The sequence below is a fragment of the Vigna unguiculata genome, chromosome 6, assembly GCF_037176805.1.
Source record: "Vigna unguiculata cultivar grain cowpea cultivar isolate G323 ecotype 2 chromosome 6, ASM3717680v1, whole genome shotgun sequence".
NCBI lineage: Eukaryota > Viridiplantae > Streptophyta > Magnoliopsida > Fabales > Fabaceae > Vigna > Vigna unguiculata.
Window position 1 is genome coordinate 36,366,380 of NC_140797.1, and position 20,926 is coordinate 36,387,305.

At 32.7% G+C, this 20,926-nt stretch overlaps 1 protein-coding gene across 1 annotated transcript; it reads right to left on the reverse strand.

The window, feature by feature from the left end:
- Positions 1–398: 398 nt before the first annotated feature.
- UBA1 (ubiquitin-activating enzyme 1) lies at positions 399–7,490 on the reverse strand. Its single transcript, XM_028076726.2, has 6 exons — positions 6,888–7,490; positions 6,014–6,231; positions 4,730–5,524; positions 1,919–2,787; positions 1,384–1,816; positions 399–1,206 (listed from the first exon to the last, which is right to left on the reverse strand). The coding sequence occupies exons 1-6, from the start codon at positions 7,438–7,440 to the stop codon at positions 610–612; spliced, it is 3,465 nt and encodes a 1,154-aa protein (XP_027932527.2). The 5' UTR covers positions 7,441–7,490; the 3' UTR covers positions 399–609.
- Positions 7,491–20,926: the final 13,436 nt, after the last annotated feature.

A 20,926-nucleotide genomic window follows, 5' to 3' on the forward strand; every position in this document is an offset into this window, starting at 1 on the left:
TATACAGAATGAAAAATAATCAACAATTGAAATAATATGAATGTAATTTAAATTTAAATAATTTATCTATAAACAAAATATTATAGAATTGAAAAAATTTAATAAAAACATTATCGAAAAGTATTATATATATGTCTAATGTGTTTTTACTAATAATTTCACTAAACATTTATTAACAAAACCATAGCACTTCCAAGCTACTCTCCTTTCTATGATGAAGTGACCCCATTGCAATGTTTAATTTATGAAATAAATAAAAAAATAATGCTTATATTGATATAATTTAACTACAACTTATACCATCTAAACATTTTAAAAGTGTACTTAAATTATTACAATACAGTGTTATTTTAGAAGTATCCACAATTTATTTATTTTTTAAAAAATGAAGCCTAAACTGAAATATAATCTCAACTCTTCACTTAATAAACAGAGACCGTAACAACATAATAGTATATGCAAACAGAGTAAGAATGCCAGGAGGAACAAAGTTGTTTTCTGAATTCACATGAAAATTGACATAATGTTTTCTTTTTGTATGAATTATGAATATGATGCATAAGTCAAACATGGTGTCGGTCTGAAAGACGGAAGAGAAAGAGGGCTCTATCAACGGAAATAAATGGATATTTGAGGGATGTCAATGTCATTATCATCATCATCCTCACATGCTACAACAACGTCCAAATGACGACGGTATGAAGGAATGTCCAACTTGGCCACGTCCCTTCCCAAATCTGCTACCTTTTTGTCCATTCGCTCTTTATGTTTAGGGAACATGCTATTATAGAGCAGGCAACTTCCACAGGAAATACTATAAGCATTCAACCCCTTTGCCTTAAGCCACTCAAGAAGTTCTCTAAGGGTAGGATTATCACCAACAATCCATCTATCCCAAACTGTCCAATTCATATCTTGATGCTTGATAATCTTCGGTGGAACTGGTTCAGCCATTGAAAACAGAGGCAGTGCCAAATTAGCAAATGTGTTTCTGTAGTCTTCAACTTTGTGCCCTCCATCCAACACTTTGTAAAGCTCCAGGCAGACAAGACCAGTGGCCATGGCGGTCGAGGTTGCAATTGCAGGAATGATCCGTCCGGCAATAAACTTGGCTTTCAGCTTGTCCACCTCAGGAATGCTGTAATTCCGGGCCCTCATGTTCGCAAGCCCAGCAATCACGTCCATATGGTAGTTTGTATCATCATCCTGCAGTTAAAATGGCAGAATGGTTTGTGTTCTCAATCGGCGATAACTAAAAAATATATATAAACACACAAAATGCAGAAGAGTCACATCAGGTAAATATAAACTCAGGACCATTGAACATAATTACAAAAAATACAAATTGATGAGCGTCAGAGAAAGTGACCGGAAATGCCGTACCTTCTCAAACTGAATTGGTTTCATCCTGAACTCTGACGGCAGAGTAGCGCGACACCTCTCTAACCTGACTATTAGATCATTAATAACTGCTGCATCATCTATAGAAGCTGTAGAGAGACTGGTAGCCTTCTCATCTGTCACTATTTTCACACCTTTCTTCGGCTGAAAGTCGGGTACTATCACCCTATCCACAGCTTCAGCCACCTTCCGAGTGTTCTTAACCCAATCAGGGATTGGGATACCAAAAGTTTCTGCACGCAAAATTGAGGCTGCCAACACAAAATTTAGATGACCTAAATCAGACGATGAGAACTGCAGGGGATGAGGGAATCTTTTTGGCGCGGACCAGAAAGGAGCTCCAGTACTAGTTGCAGCATCTTCGGGAAAAGTATAGATCAACTGCTTCAACCGATTAGCAAAATAATCCTCAAACCTGTGAGAAATGTGTTTTATAAGTGGACATAAAAGTAATATGTTCACACAACATTAATATAAAAGTTAAAAAAGACTAGCATATACTGACAAACGCACATACTTTAACCGAGCCCAAGTGATACAATCTTCAAAAGTTTCACATTTGTCACTGTCCAGGCACTCAAGAACACGCTCCAAGTTATCCCTTGCTTGAGCATCACCAGCGTTCCTCATTGAGGTGGTATATTCACTTGGGTTAGACAAATATGCATTTACTTCAGCTGGAGTTTTCTCTAGCAAACCCTCAAATTCAGATCGTGCCCATGTCAAGCAATGGTCAATGTTGTGTGGAAATGAGTGCACAGTGCACATCGGTGCCTGTTTCTCAGGAGGATCTCTTGATGCCCCATAGTTTTCTGTCAGGTGAGGAATAACCATCTGTGTATTGCATTTCGCTCCAAGAGTTCCAGACTCCAGAAGAGGCTTTTGGAAATACAGGCATCTCTGATCAACATATAATCTTGCATTAACATTGTCTAGGGCATTTACAACAACATTCAAGTTTTCCCAGAAGGTATCATTGAATACATTTTCAGTTTCTGTGCCAACACGATTTTGTAGAGCTTCAATATTAAAACTAGGATTGATGGAAGCAGCAGCTGAAGCAGCAACTGTGGACTTAGCCTGTCCAATATTCCAATCACGGAAAAGAAACTGCCTGCTTAGGTTACTCTTCTCTATCACATCATCATCAGTAATAGTGAGTTTACCCTGACTTCCACAAGAAACTCCCATGAGAGCAAGATTTTTTAAAAACTCACATCCCAAAGCACCAGATCCAACAACAAACACTTTAGCATCCTCTAATCTTTTCTGTAATTTCCGCCCAAACACTGAAATCTGTGCATCATAACGGCCATTTACTGGTTTGAAATCATCTGGGTCCACTGGGTCTGAAGGGAGTGATTCAACAGAGTCAAAGTAGAAGAACTGCAGAGGAACCAAAAGTTAAAACCATAACACATACCAAAGACCAGTGTTATTAAGTGCCCATTGTTTTCAATTCTTGAAAGCTATGTTCTGTTACTTAAAGAAAAAAATCAATAGATAAGTTTAGTTTATTAATACTGTTTTTAAAAGTAATACCAATTTCTTAAGTCTTTAAAACAAAGAATCCAAAATAAATTGTATTGCCTTACTATTAGTTATCTATCTAGAAACTATTTTCTAAAATCATTTTATAACCTATAAACTAACAATCAGACCCTTCTTCCCTAGGATACGATTCTAATTAAAGAGGCAATTGACAAAAATTTAGAAAACATCAGTTCCACAGAACAAAAAACAACATATTTTTACCAATAGCCTATAATCCTATGTGATTGTCGAGTATCATGACAACACCAACTTCAAAACAGAAAAATATCATGGGATTCAATTAAATGAGTAAGCGTATCTCACTTCATCTTTATTCTCTAATCTTAGCTGTTGTATATCTAAATTAGACACTTGCCTAGCATTGAGTGGAATATAGAAAGAGGAGGAGTGATCACAGAAATTTTCCTGGAAAAACAAGTGGACCATGGCTTAAAAGGGTGACCAAAACATGAATCTCATATCCCAGAGTTGTGTATGCTATATAGGGGCAATTGGCTTAATCAGCATCAGCTTCTTAATCTCCCTTGCTCTTTTTAATGTATGCATTAATCTTTCCTTTCTGATTGACATTAGTCAAATGATTATATCATTGTTCTTTCTGGTACATAGATGACCAGGGTTCAAACCAATGTTGTCAAACTTGAGGACATGAAGGGGATTAAAGATCATAACTTGATTCGTAAGAGCTATGAATATACAAAAATAAATCATAAATATTAAGATCCAGTACATAATACAGCTAAAATAGATTCATATGTCATAAAATGACTTGAACCACCTTCATTTGACTCCATTTTTTCTTCAAATTCTAAACAGAACAAAACACTCCACAAGTCTAAATTGAAGCAAGAAAAGAAGAAAATATCAAGGAAAAATAAAAAACAGAATAGAGACAAAGATGAAGGCAATGACCAACAACGATGAAGGCAGCACTAGCAAGGATCATGAGACTCGGAGATTGCTGACTCAGCAAGTATTGACTATAGCAACATGAGTGCTGTCATGGCAGACAATGATGATGATGGGAGTATTGAGCATCATCGTGCATAGCCGTTTAGCCCTTATACTAAACTGCAATTAGGAACCTAGGAAACGAGGGCCATCTTTCTTAAATTTATAAACTAGGTCATCAGAAACCCAAATCGAAAAAACACCCGAGTCAATTCAGGCTCTGCACAAACAGATTAACACAGTGCACAAGCAGAGGCATGATTCTACCCATCTACTTTGTGTCTAAGCTCGCTACTGTCTCCTTCACCAGTACAATCACACAAGTTCGCAAATATGCTCACAATTTTGACAACATTGGTCCAAGCTTATGACAATCATTTCCTTTTAAATATTTTTTCATGACTAAAGAAGATTAGGATAGAAGCTAAGATTTTTTTAATCACAGGGTACTTACCTAAGTTTTGAACGTTGTGCATTAGAAACTTTGGTATATCGTTTCAGGACAGCAACTCAACAATCAAATAAATCCTCATACATGTCAGCATTTTTGAAGTCGGGTAATACTAAATTATAGTCAAGATCATATATCTTTATAAGAGTAGAGTTCGACCAATGGGAAGGGAGTTAATCTTCTTCAGAAACTACATTGGTTAAGTCACTAACACTAAAAAAGAAACAACGAACTGAACACACACCATCAATCAGCCCAAGTATATGAAAGGGAAGTAAATTTATCAATAAAAGATATTTAAACAAGTTAGGTTTCACCTTGCAAAACACAAAATTTAAAAACTCAATAAGTCGAGCGATAAAATTTTCTGACCTGAAAAAGTGGATGAAATTTCCCAGAGCACGCTTTGACAACCTCTTGTCCAACAATTCCGCCAAACATAGCAGCCATAGGATTCAATACTGCCCTGGCACCAAAGGCAAAGTTTCTCAAAAGTTTTGGATTAATATCTTCTAATTTTCCATCAGTAGTGTTGTCATTAATTTCACTGACAATAGATACAAGCTTTTTTGCATCTTCCTCCGAACCAGCAACAGGTAAGCGACCTAGCTCAGAAATGAATTTATCCAAACCCTGGAATGCTAAGTGAAGGAGTGGTGGGCGGTCGAACTTAGAAAAATCACTCAGAAGAAAATCACCAGGATCACTGAGTGCTTCCCTCAGTGACTTGAAGTTGAGTACCTTTGATTGTTTGACCTGTGTAACAATTCCACCTTTCTCATACATACCATAATTTGTAGTGTCTTCTTCGAGAGTAAACGAATATGCTCTAGCATTTTTAATCTTTCTAGGCTTTCCATCATTCAATTCTTTCATACCATGAATTTCAGAGAATACAACAAGATCTCCATCCTGAAACTCAAGCCTCTCATCATCAACACATGATACTAGAGCAGGGTTGTCGTTGCTAATGGATGCTATTATGCCACTGTGGGGTTCTTCCCCATCAACATCAACAACAGTAAACTCAGGCCCAAAATCACAGAACACGGAACCAAAAAGTCCTCTAACTTCAGTTTTAATAAAGGCAATAGGAGGCTGCTGACTGCGACAATAATCATTAAATTCACAGGCTTTCTCTAGACTGATATCGGTGAAAACAACAGCCTACAAATTAATGAAATAAACAGTAAATATATTATCAAAATAAACTTCAATAGAAATGAAATTATAGTTGAAAATATGAAGAATCCAATTTATTAACATCAATACAAACAAACTTGAAATTTTTCAGCATTAAATTACTTCGGAATTATACAGATCAAACAAGGACGTAATTTATACAAATTTAAAAGAAATGGGACATTCAGGAAGGTGAGTGTATCTCTGTGATTCATTTACTAATAGAAACTTATATTATAAATGCTATACAATAACAATAATCACTATTACAAGTGTGACTTCATTTGCAGCATTCAAAATCTATGCACATAAGAATTAATTCGTAAAACAATATTCTTTTATGAAAGTGAAGGGACTGGAACTTACTAGTTATAAACAAAGTATGACATGTCAACCATAAAAACAAATACATTCTAATAAAAAATAACATGAAATAAATTTTGAAAGGGAAGATTAGACAGCAGAAGTCGGTACTTGAAAATTAGAAAGCTGCTCTTTTGTCAGAGGAGTAGTCAAGCTTTGGACAATCACAGCATTGTTGAGCTCCTGTAGCTTACTAACAGAAGATGTTGCCCTGTTTTTACCAACATCATTCTCTGAAAACACAAAATTACTGGAAAGATCCCACAGCTCCACAGTTCCCTCATCATGCAATGTCACAGATTTGACACCAGCAAGAATAAGATTCTTCGCTGTAAGCAGTAAACTTCATTAGAAATCCAAAACAAGATTTAAAATTCGAGAGCTGATAATGACTTCAACCCAAATATCACCATCATTAAATACAAAATCAAATCACACAACAAAACGTACGGTAAAAATTACATTATTAAATATCTCTCAATAAATCAATGTAAAATTATAGATTACAAATCTATAAAAGAAACTACAAGACTGATTCCATCGGTTGATGATCAAGAGGTTTCTAAAATTCGGTCGGCAACATCAACGTTTTTGGAAAAATCACAGGATGCGACAAAGCCTTAACCGCGATTGCAATTTGAAGATTCCTGGTGATCATTTTTATGACAAATCTAGACCAACAACAAAACTACGATATTACGAACAGGGAGGGTTACAGCACTCTGCCTACAGTTTTTTTAAGATGGCAGTGGACAGATAAGGATAAAATCACCAAATCCACTAACACAAATCCCACTGTTTATCACCTTAACGATCTCTTCTAAAAGAAACATCAAGCAGAAAGCTCAGATAAAACTAATATTAACAGAGTTTCACCACCAACTAGGGCATCACAGATAACAGCAAATCTAAATGCGATCTCAATTCAAGATAAAACCCAAACAGCACAAATATTATCCATAAGTAAAGTGTTCAAAGATTTTACCAATCTCGACGCCAAGACCTTGCATCCCGGAGACCAGAACGCTGGAGCCAAACAGCCTTCGCATGGTCTCCCGACCATACACGGCGAGCTGACGGCTGTGGAGATCCTCATCGATTTCCGGCGGGTTAGAGTCGCCCAAAGCCATGGCCGACGCTCCCTCACTCGTACTCCCGCTTTTGCTGCTACTGTTGTTGTTGAAGCTCCGGACGGTGAAATCGTCGTTCTTCACCGTGGAATCAGCGGTTCCGGCGGCGATCCGATTCTTCTTAGAAAAACTACTGCTGCAAATGTCGCTGTTCTCGGTCTCCTCTGCTGCAACCGGTACTTCGCAAGGTCTCTTAGTTGGAAGCATATAGTGCAGTAAGCTGCTGAACACGCGATGCAGCGCGATCGTGAGGACGACGACAAGAACAACAAAAGCAATGAAGAACAAGGGAGAATTAACAGCGCGATGATCGCGCAGAGGATCGAAGTCAAAAGCAATATACACAAACCGCGAAACCACTAACGGAATCACGGCGAGGAAAAACCCTAACCCTAGCTCACGGAGCATGAGCACAATTATTATTTTTGTAATTGTATTTGTAACTGTAATTGTTCGAGTAAAAGAGAGTTAATCGAATGAGATTAACGAAGAGAGAAGCAACGTACCGATTTGAACTTCGGTGCGAAGGAAGAAAGAGAATGGAACCTGATTGGATGCAGAGAATCGGAGAGAGAGTGTTTTGTTTCGTTTGGCTTTGTTCTGTTTCGTGGAGTTTGGGTTTTTATTGCGAGGGTGGAGAGAGAGGGGTATTTATGGATTTGCAAAAAGAAGGCGAATGCGATGCTACTATTCTAGGGTTTCGCTTCGAGTGAGGACATGACAGGTGCTACTCCATTTTTTCCCTCTTCTCAGAAGAGAGAGATGAGAGAGGAAAGAGAAGACAGGGCGAGAAGCGTGAAGTGAAAGATAAAAAGTCAGAAAGAGAAACAGAGGACTCTTGAGTGATTGCCACGTCGGCGTTTTGGCATGTGGTTTGTATCAACGGCACTAGCGTTGGGTTGTACCGCGCGTACTGTGCTCCAGCAGGCACTGCATCCGGTGAGGAAAAATCTAGAAGAAGCTAGAATAATGAAAAATAAGTTTTATGCTTTTACATTTGTTGATTCTTCCTCTTACTTCGTGTTGTTTTGTTTTGACAAAACATGATTATATGGACATTAATTAAATAATTAAATAATCTAAGAGAAAACCCTAATTATGAAAGCAGATAGACAAAATATCTCTAACGAACTATCTTTGTTTAACTAAGAAAATGTAAGTAATCGTGGTGGGTCAGAAAAAGCGACAGAGATTCCAACTTAACAATGGCATAGTATTTTTTATAATTTTACTTATAATAAAATTTTAAGTAAATTATAAATTAAATTATTGATTATGTTTTAATTCAGAATATATAATAAAAAAAAGGGATTAAAAAAATTAAGGATTATATTATATTTTATGTTAGCTGTATACTTTTAAATTTGTTATTTGATTAGTAGGATAATACGAATTAATAGCTATTAAAATAATTAATTTCATGTTTTAAGAAATTATGCAGAATAAAAATAATAATAAAATGTTACTCATATAGAATTAAAATTTCTTTAATGGTTTGAGATTTTTTTCTATAACAATCACTAACTACATTTCACATTAATAGAAAAAGGTTAACAATATTTCGACATTATAGCATACATGATGCTGTTGTTGCAAAAGGAGAAGAAAAGATGGAGAACGCGGTAAAAAAGAGAGAAAGGAAAAAAAAAAAAACTTGATTCGAAAAGTTTTTTATGAAATAAACGTATTTTATGTATTTTCTCGTTCGAAAAAGTTTTTATATGTGTCTTAGAAAATTGATTTCAAAAAACTTGTTTCTAAATGCATTTTATTTTATGTATTCCAAAATTTCTACTTCTGAAATTTTGTTCTAAAATCTTATTCCAGTACTTCTACTAGAGATGGCAAATAAACTCGTCCCCGTGGGTATTGCCCGAACTCGTCCCCGTTTTGACGGGAAATCCCCGCATTGACTGGGTATGGGTATGGATATGGGGAATCCCCGACTTTTTCAGTTGGGTATGGGGGATGGGGATGGGTATGGGGATGTACATATCCCCGCCATAATACGCGTCCCCGCCATATCTCCATTCTCGTTTAAATTATTAAAATATTCACACTTAATGAAGTAACCCTATATATATATATATATATATATATATATATTCTATTTTTTATTTCTTTTAATTATTTGATTTGTCATGAAACTCATTTGCATCTCCAATATATTTTTTATCTTATCATAACCTTTATGTAATTATGTTAAAATGATATATGTTAATTAAAAAAAATTATGTCTCACATTTGAATATTTCTATTATTTTTTAATATTTTTATTTATTATATATTTTTCTTTCGCATGAGAATGTTTATACTCTCAATTTAAGGTAATAGAACAAAAATTATTTACTTATTATTATTATTATTAATTTTTGTTTAATATGAAGAACTCTTTTGTTTCATTAAAATAATTTTCATTATTTTTCAACTATTGAGTACATATATTGATATTTGAAAAGTTTTCTTAGTTCTCTAAGATATTTTTCATCTTATCATACTTTAATTATACATTTGATTTCCTTTGTGCGATTTCTTTCGATAGTTTCTCAAATTATTTCTAAAACACACATTTGTTAGTTTTTTAATATTTTTATTTATTTTTTATTTCCATCATGTAAAAAAATATTTTGATATATTCTATCTAATTATTTTTTATTTTATAATTCATTATTAATCATACTATACTTTTTTTCACTTTAAATTATGTTTGAAGTGGTTAAAGTTATATATATATATATATATATATATATATATAATGATATTTAGGAATAATATATGATAATTTACTACAAGAAAAACATGAAATAATGACTGATTTAGTCATTAACCCATATCAGTCATTATTTTTCGTCATTGGTGGTAGTAATTGATTTATTGTCTGAATCAGTGATTAAATTAGTGACCGATTCAATGATCGCACCGGTACTTGATTTAGTGACCAATTTAATCACTAATTTATTTGTAATTTAATGACAAACTTTTGTTGTCACTAATGATATTTCTATTTAATTTTAACCACTTCAAACATAATTTAATAATTAGTTCTCCAAGGTATCTTTCATCTTATCATACCTTAATTATACATTTGATTTCCTTTGTGCAATTTCTTCCAATAGTCTCTCAAATTATTTCTAAAACACACATTTGTTAGTTTTTTAATATTTTTATTTATTGTTTATTTTCATCATGTAAAATAATATTTCGATATATTCTATCTAATTATTTGTTATTTTATAACTCATTATTAATCATACTGTAATTTTTTCACTTTAATTGTATAAATAAATTTTATTTACTACAATATAAAAATGTAATGTAATTGCTATGAATATTTATTTGTCACTATCCAACATATATTGAAGTTCAAAATATACAAAATCTATGTCAAAATTTTATTATTATGTTTATTATTTGTTCTTTGTGTCATTTTGATCCAGTGATGTATTATAAGTTTTATTAGTCTATAAAAAAAAGATTCATTAGAATTTAAAATATTGAAGTAAACAAACATTTAAAATATATTTTAATTTGAATATTTGTTTTCCTTTTATATTTTTTTGAAATATTTTTTAATTTTATCAACTAAGTTTCATCAATGTTGTAGTTTGCAAATTTAATAAATGTTTTGGTTCTCATGAAATTTTATTTGGTATTCTAATCTAAAATGTAGACAATTATAACTTATTTCAGAGTATTTGATATGGAAGAAATAATCATCCTCCTAATATTGAATATTTGATAATATTATGTTTTCTTTACCATAATTTTTTTTCTTTTATAAAAATTAATATTGAAATAGTTAGAACACGGGTACGGGTATGGGTACGAGATTATACCCGTTACCCGTTGGGGATGGGGATGGGACAAAAGTTTGATACCCATTGGGTTTGGGTATGGGGATGGGAATGAATTTTTTATGCGGGGATGGGTATGGGATAGCGAAACCCGTCCCCGCCCCGCCCCGTTGCCATCCCTAACTTCTACAAAACTTACTCTGGAGAAATTTCATAACATGTAATACATGTAATCTGAAAGTAACTCTTAAAAAAGAAATTAATCATTTAAAATATCTGGGGGTAAACGAAGAAATTGTAGGGTGGGGGAGGTAAAAGCATAGGTGGAAAAATCGTGAAAAGGGTAATAGGCTGCATTTTGGAAAATTTAATACAGTAGTTGGGCTCACCTTTGTATAGAGAAATAACAATAGGAGTTTTCTTCCTCCATCCCCGATTTTTATATACAAACTATAATGATCCTATAAAATATATATATATATATATATATATATATATATATATATATATATATATATATATATATACACTAGCGTAAACATAGGCGTTATCGCGCATGTGTGTACGCATTTTTTGAATTATATTAATAATTGATGATATTGTAATGTTATTAAGTTAATGAACAAAATAAAAATATATTTATAAAAATTAGAGTGAAATGTATGGAGAAAATATGAGAAAAATAAATGTTGATGAATAGTAGGAGAAAAAAGAAGAAGGGGATAAGTAAATAGTTTTATAAAAACTTGTAAAAGTAACCGTTAATTTTTAAAAATTTAATAAATAATTAAATTGTAAAGGGTAAAGTTGGAATTATGAAATGTGGACACAAAAGAAGAAATCGCCTATATATATATATATATATATATATATATATATATATATATATAGGTAAGTAATAATTATCGCTTATCAATCTTTATTTACTGTTCAACAACTTTCACTTTCTTAAACATGGACTCCAATACTTTTCATCCGGTCAAACTTGTGCACCACTCGAGCCGCTTGCTCTTCTCTCTTGTTGGAGTTGTTCTTCAACAATCTTGCTTCTTCGTCTTTGTTTCTTTGACTTCAGCGATTTTTCATCCCTTTGGATTAGCTTTGCTCCACTTTCTTTCTCTACATTTGTTTAAGTTCACCGATTCTCAGGGTGCCAATATGGGTCTGGCCCGTCGGGCCAGTCCGCAAGCCCGCAGAAATAACATGGGACGGGTCAAGATAATGAACCCTAGTGACCCGGCCCACCGAAACCCACAGCCCACGTGGACGGGCCCGCAAGTCTGCATAAAAAAAACTGGCACTTGTGTGTATCAGTTACTTTTTTTTGGACTCTTGTATTAACGTTCTAAATTCTTGTATGACTGAAAAATACAAGTATTATGTATTGTTAAATGTACTAAAATTTGAATAATACATCTTATACGTCAAAGTACGAATATGAATATGATGAAAATGTTGAATTACCAATTTATCATCCAACTTCCCAAAGTCTTTGCTTTAATAATTATGTGAACTTCTTAAAGCTTCCCAATTTTTTGAACATTGAAAGTTTTATCATAAGAATTAAAAATAATTTTAAAAGATTAAAAAGAAAACAGGCTAGCCCGCGGGGCAGGCCAGACATTTCAACCCACATTAAAAATGCGGGGCGGGGTGGGCCGGCCCGCATTGCCACCCCTATCAATTCCAGGTAACATTTTCATTTCATTTCAACAACTTTGTTTTGTTGTGAGTGAATGGGGTGTAATGGTGTAATATATCTTCTTTAAATATTCATTGAATTTTTCAAAAGAATGAAAATCGGTACTACCGAATTCTGAAAGTCGGTATAAATGTATTATAAAACTTGTTGAACCTAAACCAGGGTATACTAAAATATGAAATTCGTCCACACCAACTTTTGAAGGTCATAGCCACCGAATTTTGAAAACTGGGAAGGAAGGGGTGTATTATCATCAAATAAGTTTCGGTGTCTAAAAATCAGGTTCACCGACTTCTACAAACTAGTGTTATCAAATTTTAAAAGTCGCAACCACTGAATTTTGAAAACCGAGAAGAAAAGGGTGTAACGTCATCAAATATGTTCCGAATTCTTAAAATCGGTGTTACCGGATTCTTGAAATCGGTGTTACTGGATTCTGCAAACCAATGTTACTAGATTTTGCAAACTAATGTTACTGGATTCTACAAACTTGTGTTACCGGTGTTCTGAAAGTTGGGATCCAGTTTCTAAAAGTCGGGAATTTTGGTTTCTGAAAATCAGGAATTCTGATTTTGATTAATTGTAAATGTATTTTTTTTATTACTTTTTTGTGTTTTTGTTTTTTGTAAGTGGTTATAATTGGTTTATTTGGAGATGAAGGTTATTCTGTAGAATTTAGTAATTCTCATGGACTAAACGAAATCTTAAACATGGAAGATTCTTCATCTTGACCACTTAATTTTTGAAACAAATAACACACAAATAAAGTCATCAATACATCCCTAAGAGTGACACTATTAGTAAAATTATAATGAAATATTAAAAAAAAGTAGTAACATCATCATCAATTATCTCCTCTAGTATTTTATTAAGTTTCATCTTGTCCACTTTCAATTTGGAAGAACCTGAAAAGGAAAATCAATTCATTCATTGTAATAATTAATATGAATATACATAAATATGTAATTTGAAATGTTAATTTAATTATCTTCTACGTCAGTCCATAACCAATCTTGAACATACATCAATGCCTCTAAAGTGTGTGAGTGTAATCTTGGAGTGAGAAATCGACTATCAGTACTAAAATAAGACTCAGAAGCAACAATTGAGATAGGAATGACTAGAAAATCTCTTGCAATTATTTGCAAGATTGGATATTTTAGCCTTCCACCAAACTAATGTCAAATTCTTCATCTAAATCGGGTAATGTTGGTTCCTCCAAGTAATAATCAAGTTGTAACTTATAATTTGATGGTTCAATTTTCTCTACAATTCAATGTTTTTCAAAATCTCTCTTCTAAGCATCTTTTCTTCCTTTAAGACTTCGGCCTACGTTTATGTTTGGATTCTAACACAAAAAACCTAACTTCTTACCTTTCATGTTTATTTCATACTCTTTTACCAAGTCCTTACAAATGGTCTTCACTTTTTCAATTTCACAATAAGATTCCTCTCCATATATCTTGGGGAAAAAATAATCCAACAAATCAATTTTATACATGGGATTCAACACAATATGTATAACCATAACCTCATTGATCACAACCCAATACTTGTTAAATTTTAAAACCATGGATGCAATCATTTGATGAATAATAGAAATTGGAGAGTGAAGTCATTCCATCAAAGCCAACTTAATTTGGCATACCTTTGGAAAAAAATATTTGCAGTTGGATATGAAATACCAGAGAACAAGAGTGTGACATCATAAAATATTTCCAATATTTGAAAATTTTAATTTGCCATTTGTCAAAATCATGTGCACTAGGCAAAGCTTTGTACTGACTCTCTTATTGTGACAGTCGATCAAATACATCTTTGTAGTTTAATGCTACTTGAAACATCAAAAATATAGAATTCCACTTAGTTTTGCAATCAAGAACAAATTGTCTACTAAATGGAATATTCAATTGAGCACATGTCAATATAAATTTCTCTTATATTTAAGGTGTTGTATTTCAATAATTATCATTTTCTCTTACCTCAATGATATTACCAATTATAGACAAATCGCCATTACAATTAAATTCAATATATGTGCACAACATTGCATGTGAAACAATTGACCACCCAAAATAAGAGACCTATGTATAATCTTATATAAATTGTGTTCAATCATAGCATCATTTATAGTGCAATTGTCAGTTGTCAAAGTAGAAACCTTTCTATCTAGATTCCAATCCATTAAACATTGAACCAACACTTCAACAAGAACTTGACTAGTATGAGAAACAGATACATACATAAACCTAATTTGAAAGACCAAATTTTAATAATGTAGTCAACAATAACAAAGTTAATGTAAAATAGTAGTATAGTTTTATTACCTCACAAGTCGAATTTGTAGCCTCCATAAATAATCAATAAAGTGAGTTGTTACAGTCATGTATCCTCTATGTTGATTACTAGCAGTCCACATATCAGTTGTAATTGCAACTTGACTTTGAATCCTTAATCGTAGTAACTTCATTTTCTCATTTTCTTCATGTTACTCCTTCATAAAATCATTTTTTATAGAGTTCCGAGAAACCACCTTCAATAGAGATTGTAGAGCCGCACAAAACACTTTTAAACCAATGTGATCAACCATTGACATTGGATACTCAGGTAGATTATCATCTTTTAAAGTGCATGACTAGTTGTTTGTTGATTAAACACATAATTCCTAACAACTACAATTTCATTCTCTACTTTTCGAGCTTTCAAAAATGCTTGTTTGATGTCTTGTGTTGTTCGAAGTTTACAAGCCTTAAAATGATTTGGCAAATGCGTTGTACTTTGCCTTCAATCACCCAAAAGGCTTTTCTCATAATAATTGCATACAAATTTCTAATTTCCATCTATTTTTTGTTTCTTAAAATGATTCCAAACATATAAAATTAACTTTATTGAATTAACAGTTGGAGTTGAGCTTTCTGTTTCACATAGAGTTTAATTTATAGGAACATCATTTTGCTCCTTAAGATTTTATTCGCCCACATTTGGTTCTACAAAATTGTTCTTGTTCTTATTGATCACCCATAAAATAGGAGTATATGTTTCTTGAATGGACATTGATGAGGATGAATGTAATTAGAAAATCCTACAATTGAGAGACAAGCAATAAAAAACCACATTTTTTTTCTAGGCAAAAGGTGAGACAAATCAACTAAAAACTTATCTCACGTAAATAGCATGATCTATCACACTTACATCGATATTGTCGCATATAAGCCTAAACTTGAATAATAAAATCTATATGTCTAGTAATTTTTACTATTAAGTTTGCATTAGTGACCAATATGGTGATGCTTAAGAATGACTAATGATCACCTCTATGTTTAGCATGTGAAATCAATTAGTTGTTTTATCTTACCCAGATTTCCTAAACTATCTTTTGGATTAGTTAGTACTCCAAAATATGCACCATATCTAGAACATGCAAGTTGAAGGTCATAATCAAGTTTTTCAAACTATCTTTTGGATCGGTTAGTACTCCCACATGTGCAAAATTCATAGATTATGAAGTTAAAACAAGAATAAAAGATAAGAAATGATTGAAAAGAATTATATTGAATGAAGAATCCACAGAGAATTAAGAATACATTACACCCAACCCCGTGAATGGGGGAGTTACTTACTCCTAAACATACTGAACACTAGACTGATGATAAAAGTGAATACCTTCAGCCTTCAGCCTTCAGAATGCCCTTCTACCGTAAACAATATAGATATCAAGTTTCTTTCTCTCATAGTAAGTTTTGACCTCTGTCAGACCCTCGATTTATAGATTTTCCAAAATGCACAACTCGTTGGGCGAATTAAAGATGATTATTTGGGCGAATGGACCTTCTTTGGGTGAATGACGCGAAACTGAATTGGACTTGCAACTTTGTACTTGATTTTGTACTGAAATTTCCTGTTGGATATATCTTTTTTATCTTATTGAACTCTATATTCTCGAATTATTCTTCAATTATTCTGACTTGTAATTGGGTAACCAACTTTGTGGATAATTAATGTTGTTGATAATCTTTAATTGTTCATATTTCACTTATTTACAAAATATAACCCAACATTTATCTTTTCACTTTTACTGAATAAAATATGAAATATCAAATAAAATTAAAAAAATAAAATAATAATAAAACATAAAAATTAAATTAAATTAAAATATGATAATGTTAATTATCATAATGATTTTCAATAATGATTTGCAACATGAGTTAGTTGAACAATGAGTTGAGAACGCTAAGATGAAGTAGAATCTCGAAAGCGACAATGGAAAGAAGGATCAACCATGACCAAGCAAAACTCAAGTGACATTATGTTAAGACTTTGGCAAGTGTACCAAGTCGCGCAAGTAGTAACCGGTAAGACCGGGATATCGTTTCCCAAGAGACTCGTGTATACTAAATAGTTGTGTAATTAGTGACTAATTTAAACTAATGAATAAATTCATGATTTGGGTTTTTATATGCAAGAAAGTAAATATTTCATAAACAATTAAAATTGAACTTGGATATTTGAAGACTCTAGAAAATGGTAAAGGCTAGAAATGCAATGGATTGATATTGTTGGAGTTAGACTTCACCTACTTCACTCTCATGTATATTAAGCAATAAAACTCTTCTCCATTAATTACTAATGTCAACCCACAAGTTTACTCAAACTCTAATTCCTTAGTTGAATGAGCCTAGGTTTCCTTATTTAGAGTCAATTCCTTGAATCCCTAAATAAACAAACCCGCTTTACAAATTAGGGTTTAAGACAACTAATGGGTCAAGTTCCATTCCTAGATACAAGTTCCATTAGGTATCTTGTTCCAATTCAAGGTTTCAAGAGATATTTTCCAATACCTAATGACCCAAATATCATGCAATGAATGGGTAAAACAAAGCAAGCTTTAAATGCATAAACAAAGATACTAGAAATCAATGGAAGAAGCATATATATATATATATATATATATATATATATATATATATATATATATATATATTCAACCCATTCAAAAATACATAAGAGTTCAGTGGCTACATCTAACCCCAACAAAAATGGGTTTAGCTCTCCATTGTCATGGAGAGCTCAAGCTTACAAAATGGAAATGGAAGAGGAAGGAGACACAAAGAGGAAGATGGAGTTGTTCCCACAAGCCCTAGCAGACCTCCAAGCGCTCCAAGACGTGTTGTTCGAGCTCCAAAATGTCCAAGATGAGATTCCCTCCGCAAAAACAGAAGAAAAAGGAGTCACTTGACACATCAGCGAAAAAGGGCGCCTGGCGGAAGGGTCTCACCGCCAGGCGCAAGCCACCAAACAGGGGGCAAGTCTTGCCGCTACCGCCCGGCGGTCTCCAGTTACCGCCAGGCGGTTCGTAACAGGGGCGCCTGTCTGGCACTTGGTTGGCGCTTGACTAGCGGTCTGTTCCGCCTGGCGCTTGCTTCGTGTCGCCAGGCGCTTCCTGTTGACATTTTCCTTCTTCTCCTTGCTATTTCGGGTCACTCATTAATCTGGATTTTTGGACAAAGCTTCCCATCTACAAAAAGGACACAAAAAATGGGGATTAGTGGTATATTTAGATAAATGTAACCCAAAATGTATTTATTTACAAAAGTAAGGTAAAATTGAGGATTAAGTAGGTTAAAAGCTTTGGAAGAGATGATTTTGCTAATGAAATATAGCTTGGATAATGGTAAAAATTAACATTATCACATTATCATAATTCATGTTAATCAGAAGACAGTGCAGGAATGTTATATTACCAGCTTCCAACGCATCGAGTTCATCATTTTTCTAACAATGTGGGGAGGGTTGCTCCACAAGGAAAACTCAAAGCAGAAGATATGGATCCTAGAGTGGAGGATGAAGATCGCGTCAAGCTAGTTGCAGACACCTTACGCATTTTAGGTTGAGCTAAAGAATGGTCACCTCAACCCAATTAATGATATGTCTCCTCCTTTTAATGATAAATAATCATAATGATAATATCTCAATAAGTTATACTGTTATAGAGTATATCAAAGTTGATAAGGTTGTAAGTAAATGTGTGAAAGTGAGTTCCCCGACTCATTTTAGGTTCGAGCTAAAAGATGGTCAACTTAACCCAATTCACTTTTTGGTGAACCAAAAATTGTGTAACATGATTCGACCACCACGGTTTGGTAGGTTAGTGGATTGACTCACTAATAAATATTTTATTTTTATAATTTATTGAATTGCAATGAGAGTAAATTTTGACTCAATTTTTTTTTGTTATAATAGTGGAATAAAAATATTTACCTAATTATCTAAATATCATTATAAAGATAGTAGTTGAAAACTAAAATATCAACATATATAACTTGACAAACAAATAAATTAAACATCCAAACATTATTGAACAACATCATAGTATTTAAAAATATCAAATTGTGAACCTATATAATTAAAAAGAGTAAATAATTATAATAAAAAAATTATAAAAAATAATAATAAAGTGTTGTGATTGGTAGGTTACAGGACCACCTACTTTTAGTCTAACTCAATCACTGAATTCTTCTCTTATCCCACCGAACCTTGTAAATTGTCAAATTATTACAAATATTATTGATTGGAATTTGACAAATAACATGATATTTTCATAAATATAATCCAAAATGAATTTCAGCTATGAACCTATTCAAAAGTTTGGATTTATTCTAAATTATATTTGTGCATAATTGTTTTACATAATCCAAAGTATATGTACAAAAGAATATATTTAGACTAAATTATCAACAAAATATATTTTTTTTACAAAACAATATATGTAAAAAATATAAATTTTGTACAAAATTTTGCATGTACAAAAATAAAATTGTACAAGATGAGATATAATTTGTACATATACTAAATAAAAATATGTAAAAAAAAAATATGTGTGTATACAAACACATGGGTATAATGTGCAAATTTATGGAATGATCCATTAATAAATGCAATTCATCTTATTATGCATGAAATCTAAAATATATGAAAACCAACACCTATGGAAAAGACCTTATACCCATATCTAATTTCTCAACACCTGTTCAATTTTTGATTTTTTTGTCATTCTTCTCTTTTGATCCTTTTAACTCTTTCTGCTCAGTAAAGATCCATATTTTGGGATTCTGGCTTACGAAGAATTCAAATCTTTCGTCTTCTCCTTCCTCCTAAACCCTCTTCTTGGTTCTGAGATTCTACTTTTATTTTTCCCAGATTCAACCGTTGAAATTTTTCGGAACTTTTGGTTTTGAATTTTTCAAGTTTGGGACTTTTGTTTTTTTCCAGATTCAACTGTTGAAATTTTTGTGTTAATTTTTTGGGAACTTTTGGTTTTGAATTTTTCAGGTTTGGATAAACAAGACTTGGAGGTAAGGATTTAAGGTGGTTTGTAAAAGGGAATTAAAAAAGATTCGATTTTTAGTCTTTTTTTTCTTTTTATGCTTCAAATGCTTCTCATTTTTTTCTTTTTTTCTAAACTTTTGTAGTCGCCATTGATAGAGGGGATTGTTGAAGTATTTTTCAGGTTTGGGACTTTTGTTTTTTCCCAGATTCAACCGTTGAAATTTTTGTGTTAATTTTTTGGGAACTTTTGGTTTTGAATTTTTCAGGTTTGGAGAAACAAAACTTGGAGGTAAGGATTTAAGGTGGTTTGTAAAAGGGAATTAAAAAAGATTCGATTTTTAGTCTTTTTTTTCTTTTAATGCTTCAAATGCTTCTCGCTTTTTTCTTTTTCTAAACTTTTGTAGTCACCGTTGACAGAGGGGATTAAGTAAATATTTTTTCTGTTGATGGGAATTTTTGTAAGGTAATTTTCTTTTTGGTAAAATGTTGTTGGTGATTTCAAGGAAACGTTGCAGCAATTCAAATAAACATCTGCATAGATAGATTTCAAATAAACGTTGCAGTAATTTTCTTTTAGGTTTTCTGGGTTTTCTTTCCTTATTTGATTTTATTTCATGGTTCATTGGGTTTTTTTTGGAGAAGTTCTACATATCAAGGAAAGTTGTGATATCGAGGACGAAGACAAGAACCGGCGCTGGCTCCAATCTTGGTGGTGCTCGGGATCCTGCTTCCTTTTCTGTTTGTGAGGATTGCAATCTTGATGCGAGAATATGTTAGGGCATGTTTCTAGGTAATATATCTTCTCCAATTACTTTCTTTGCACTCTATGAAATAACATGTCCATTTTTCAATTATTTTATTTGAAGAAATAATTTTTTCATCCTATGGACATATTGTGGGAGTGATTCATCCCATCTTCGTTTATTGTGGTTATGGTGTTCCATGTTTCATCATCTAAAATCTAAGGCCATTTGGCTACTTTAATATTGAACAAACTTTGATTTTTTTGGTATTGGAATTTAAGTAAAGACCATTTCTATTTGTTATTGAACTTCATTTTTTTATTGTAATT

Coding starts and splice junctions, on each gene's coding strand:
- UBA1 (XM_028076726.2), bottom strand. CDS start 7,440: ATGCTCCGTGAGCTAGGGTTAGGGTTTTTCCTCGCCGTGATTCCGTTA. Junction 6,232..6,887: donor AGGTCTTGGCGTCGAGATTG/GTAAAATCTTTG, acceptor TACTGCTTACAG/CGAAGAATCTTATTCTTGCT. Junction 5,525..6,013: donor AGCAGCTTTCTAATTTTCAA/GTACCGACTTCT, acceptor ATTAATTTGTAG/GCTGTTGTTTTCACCGATAT.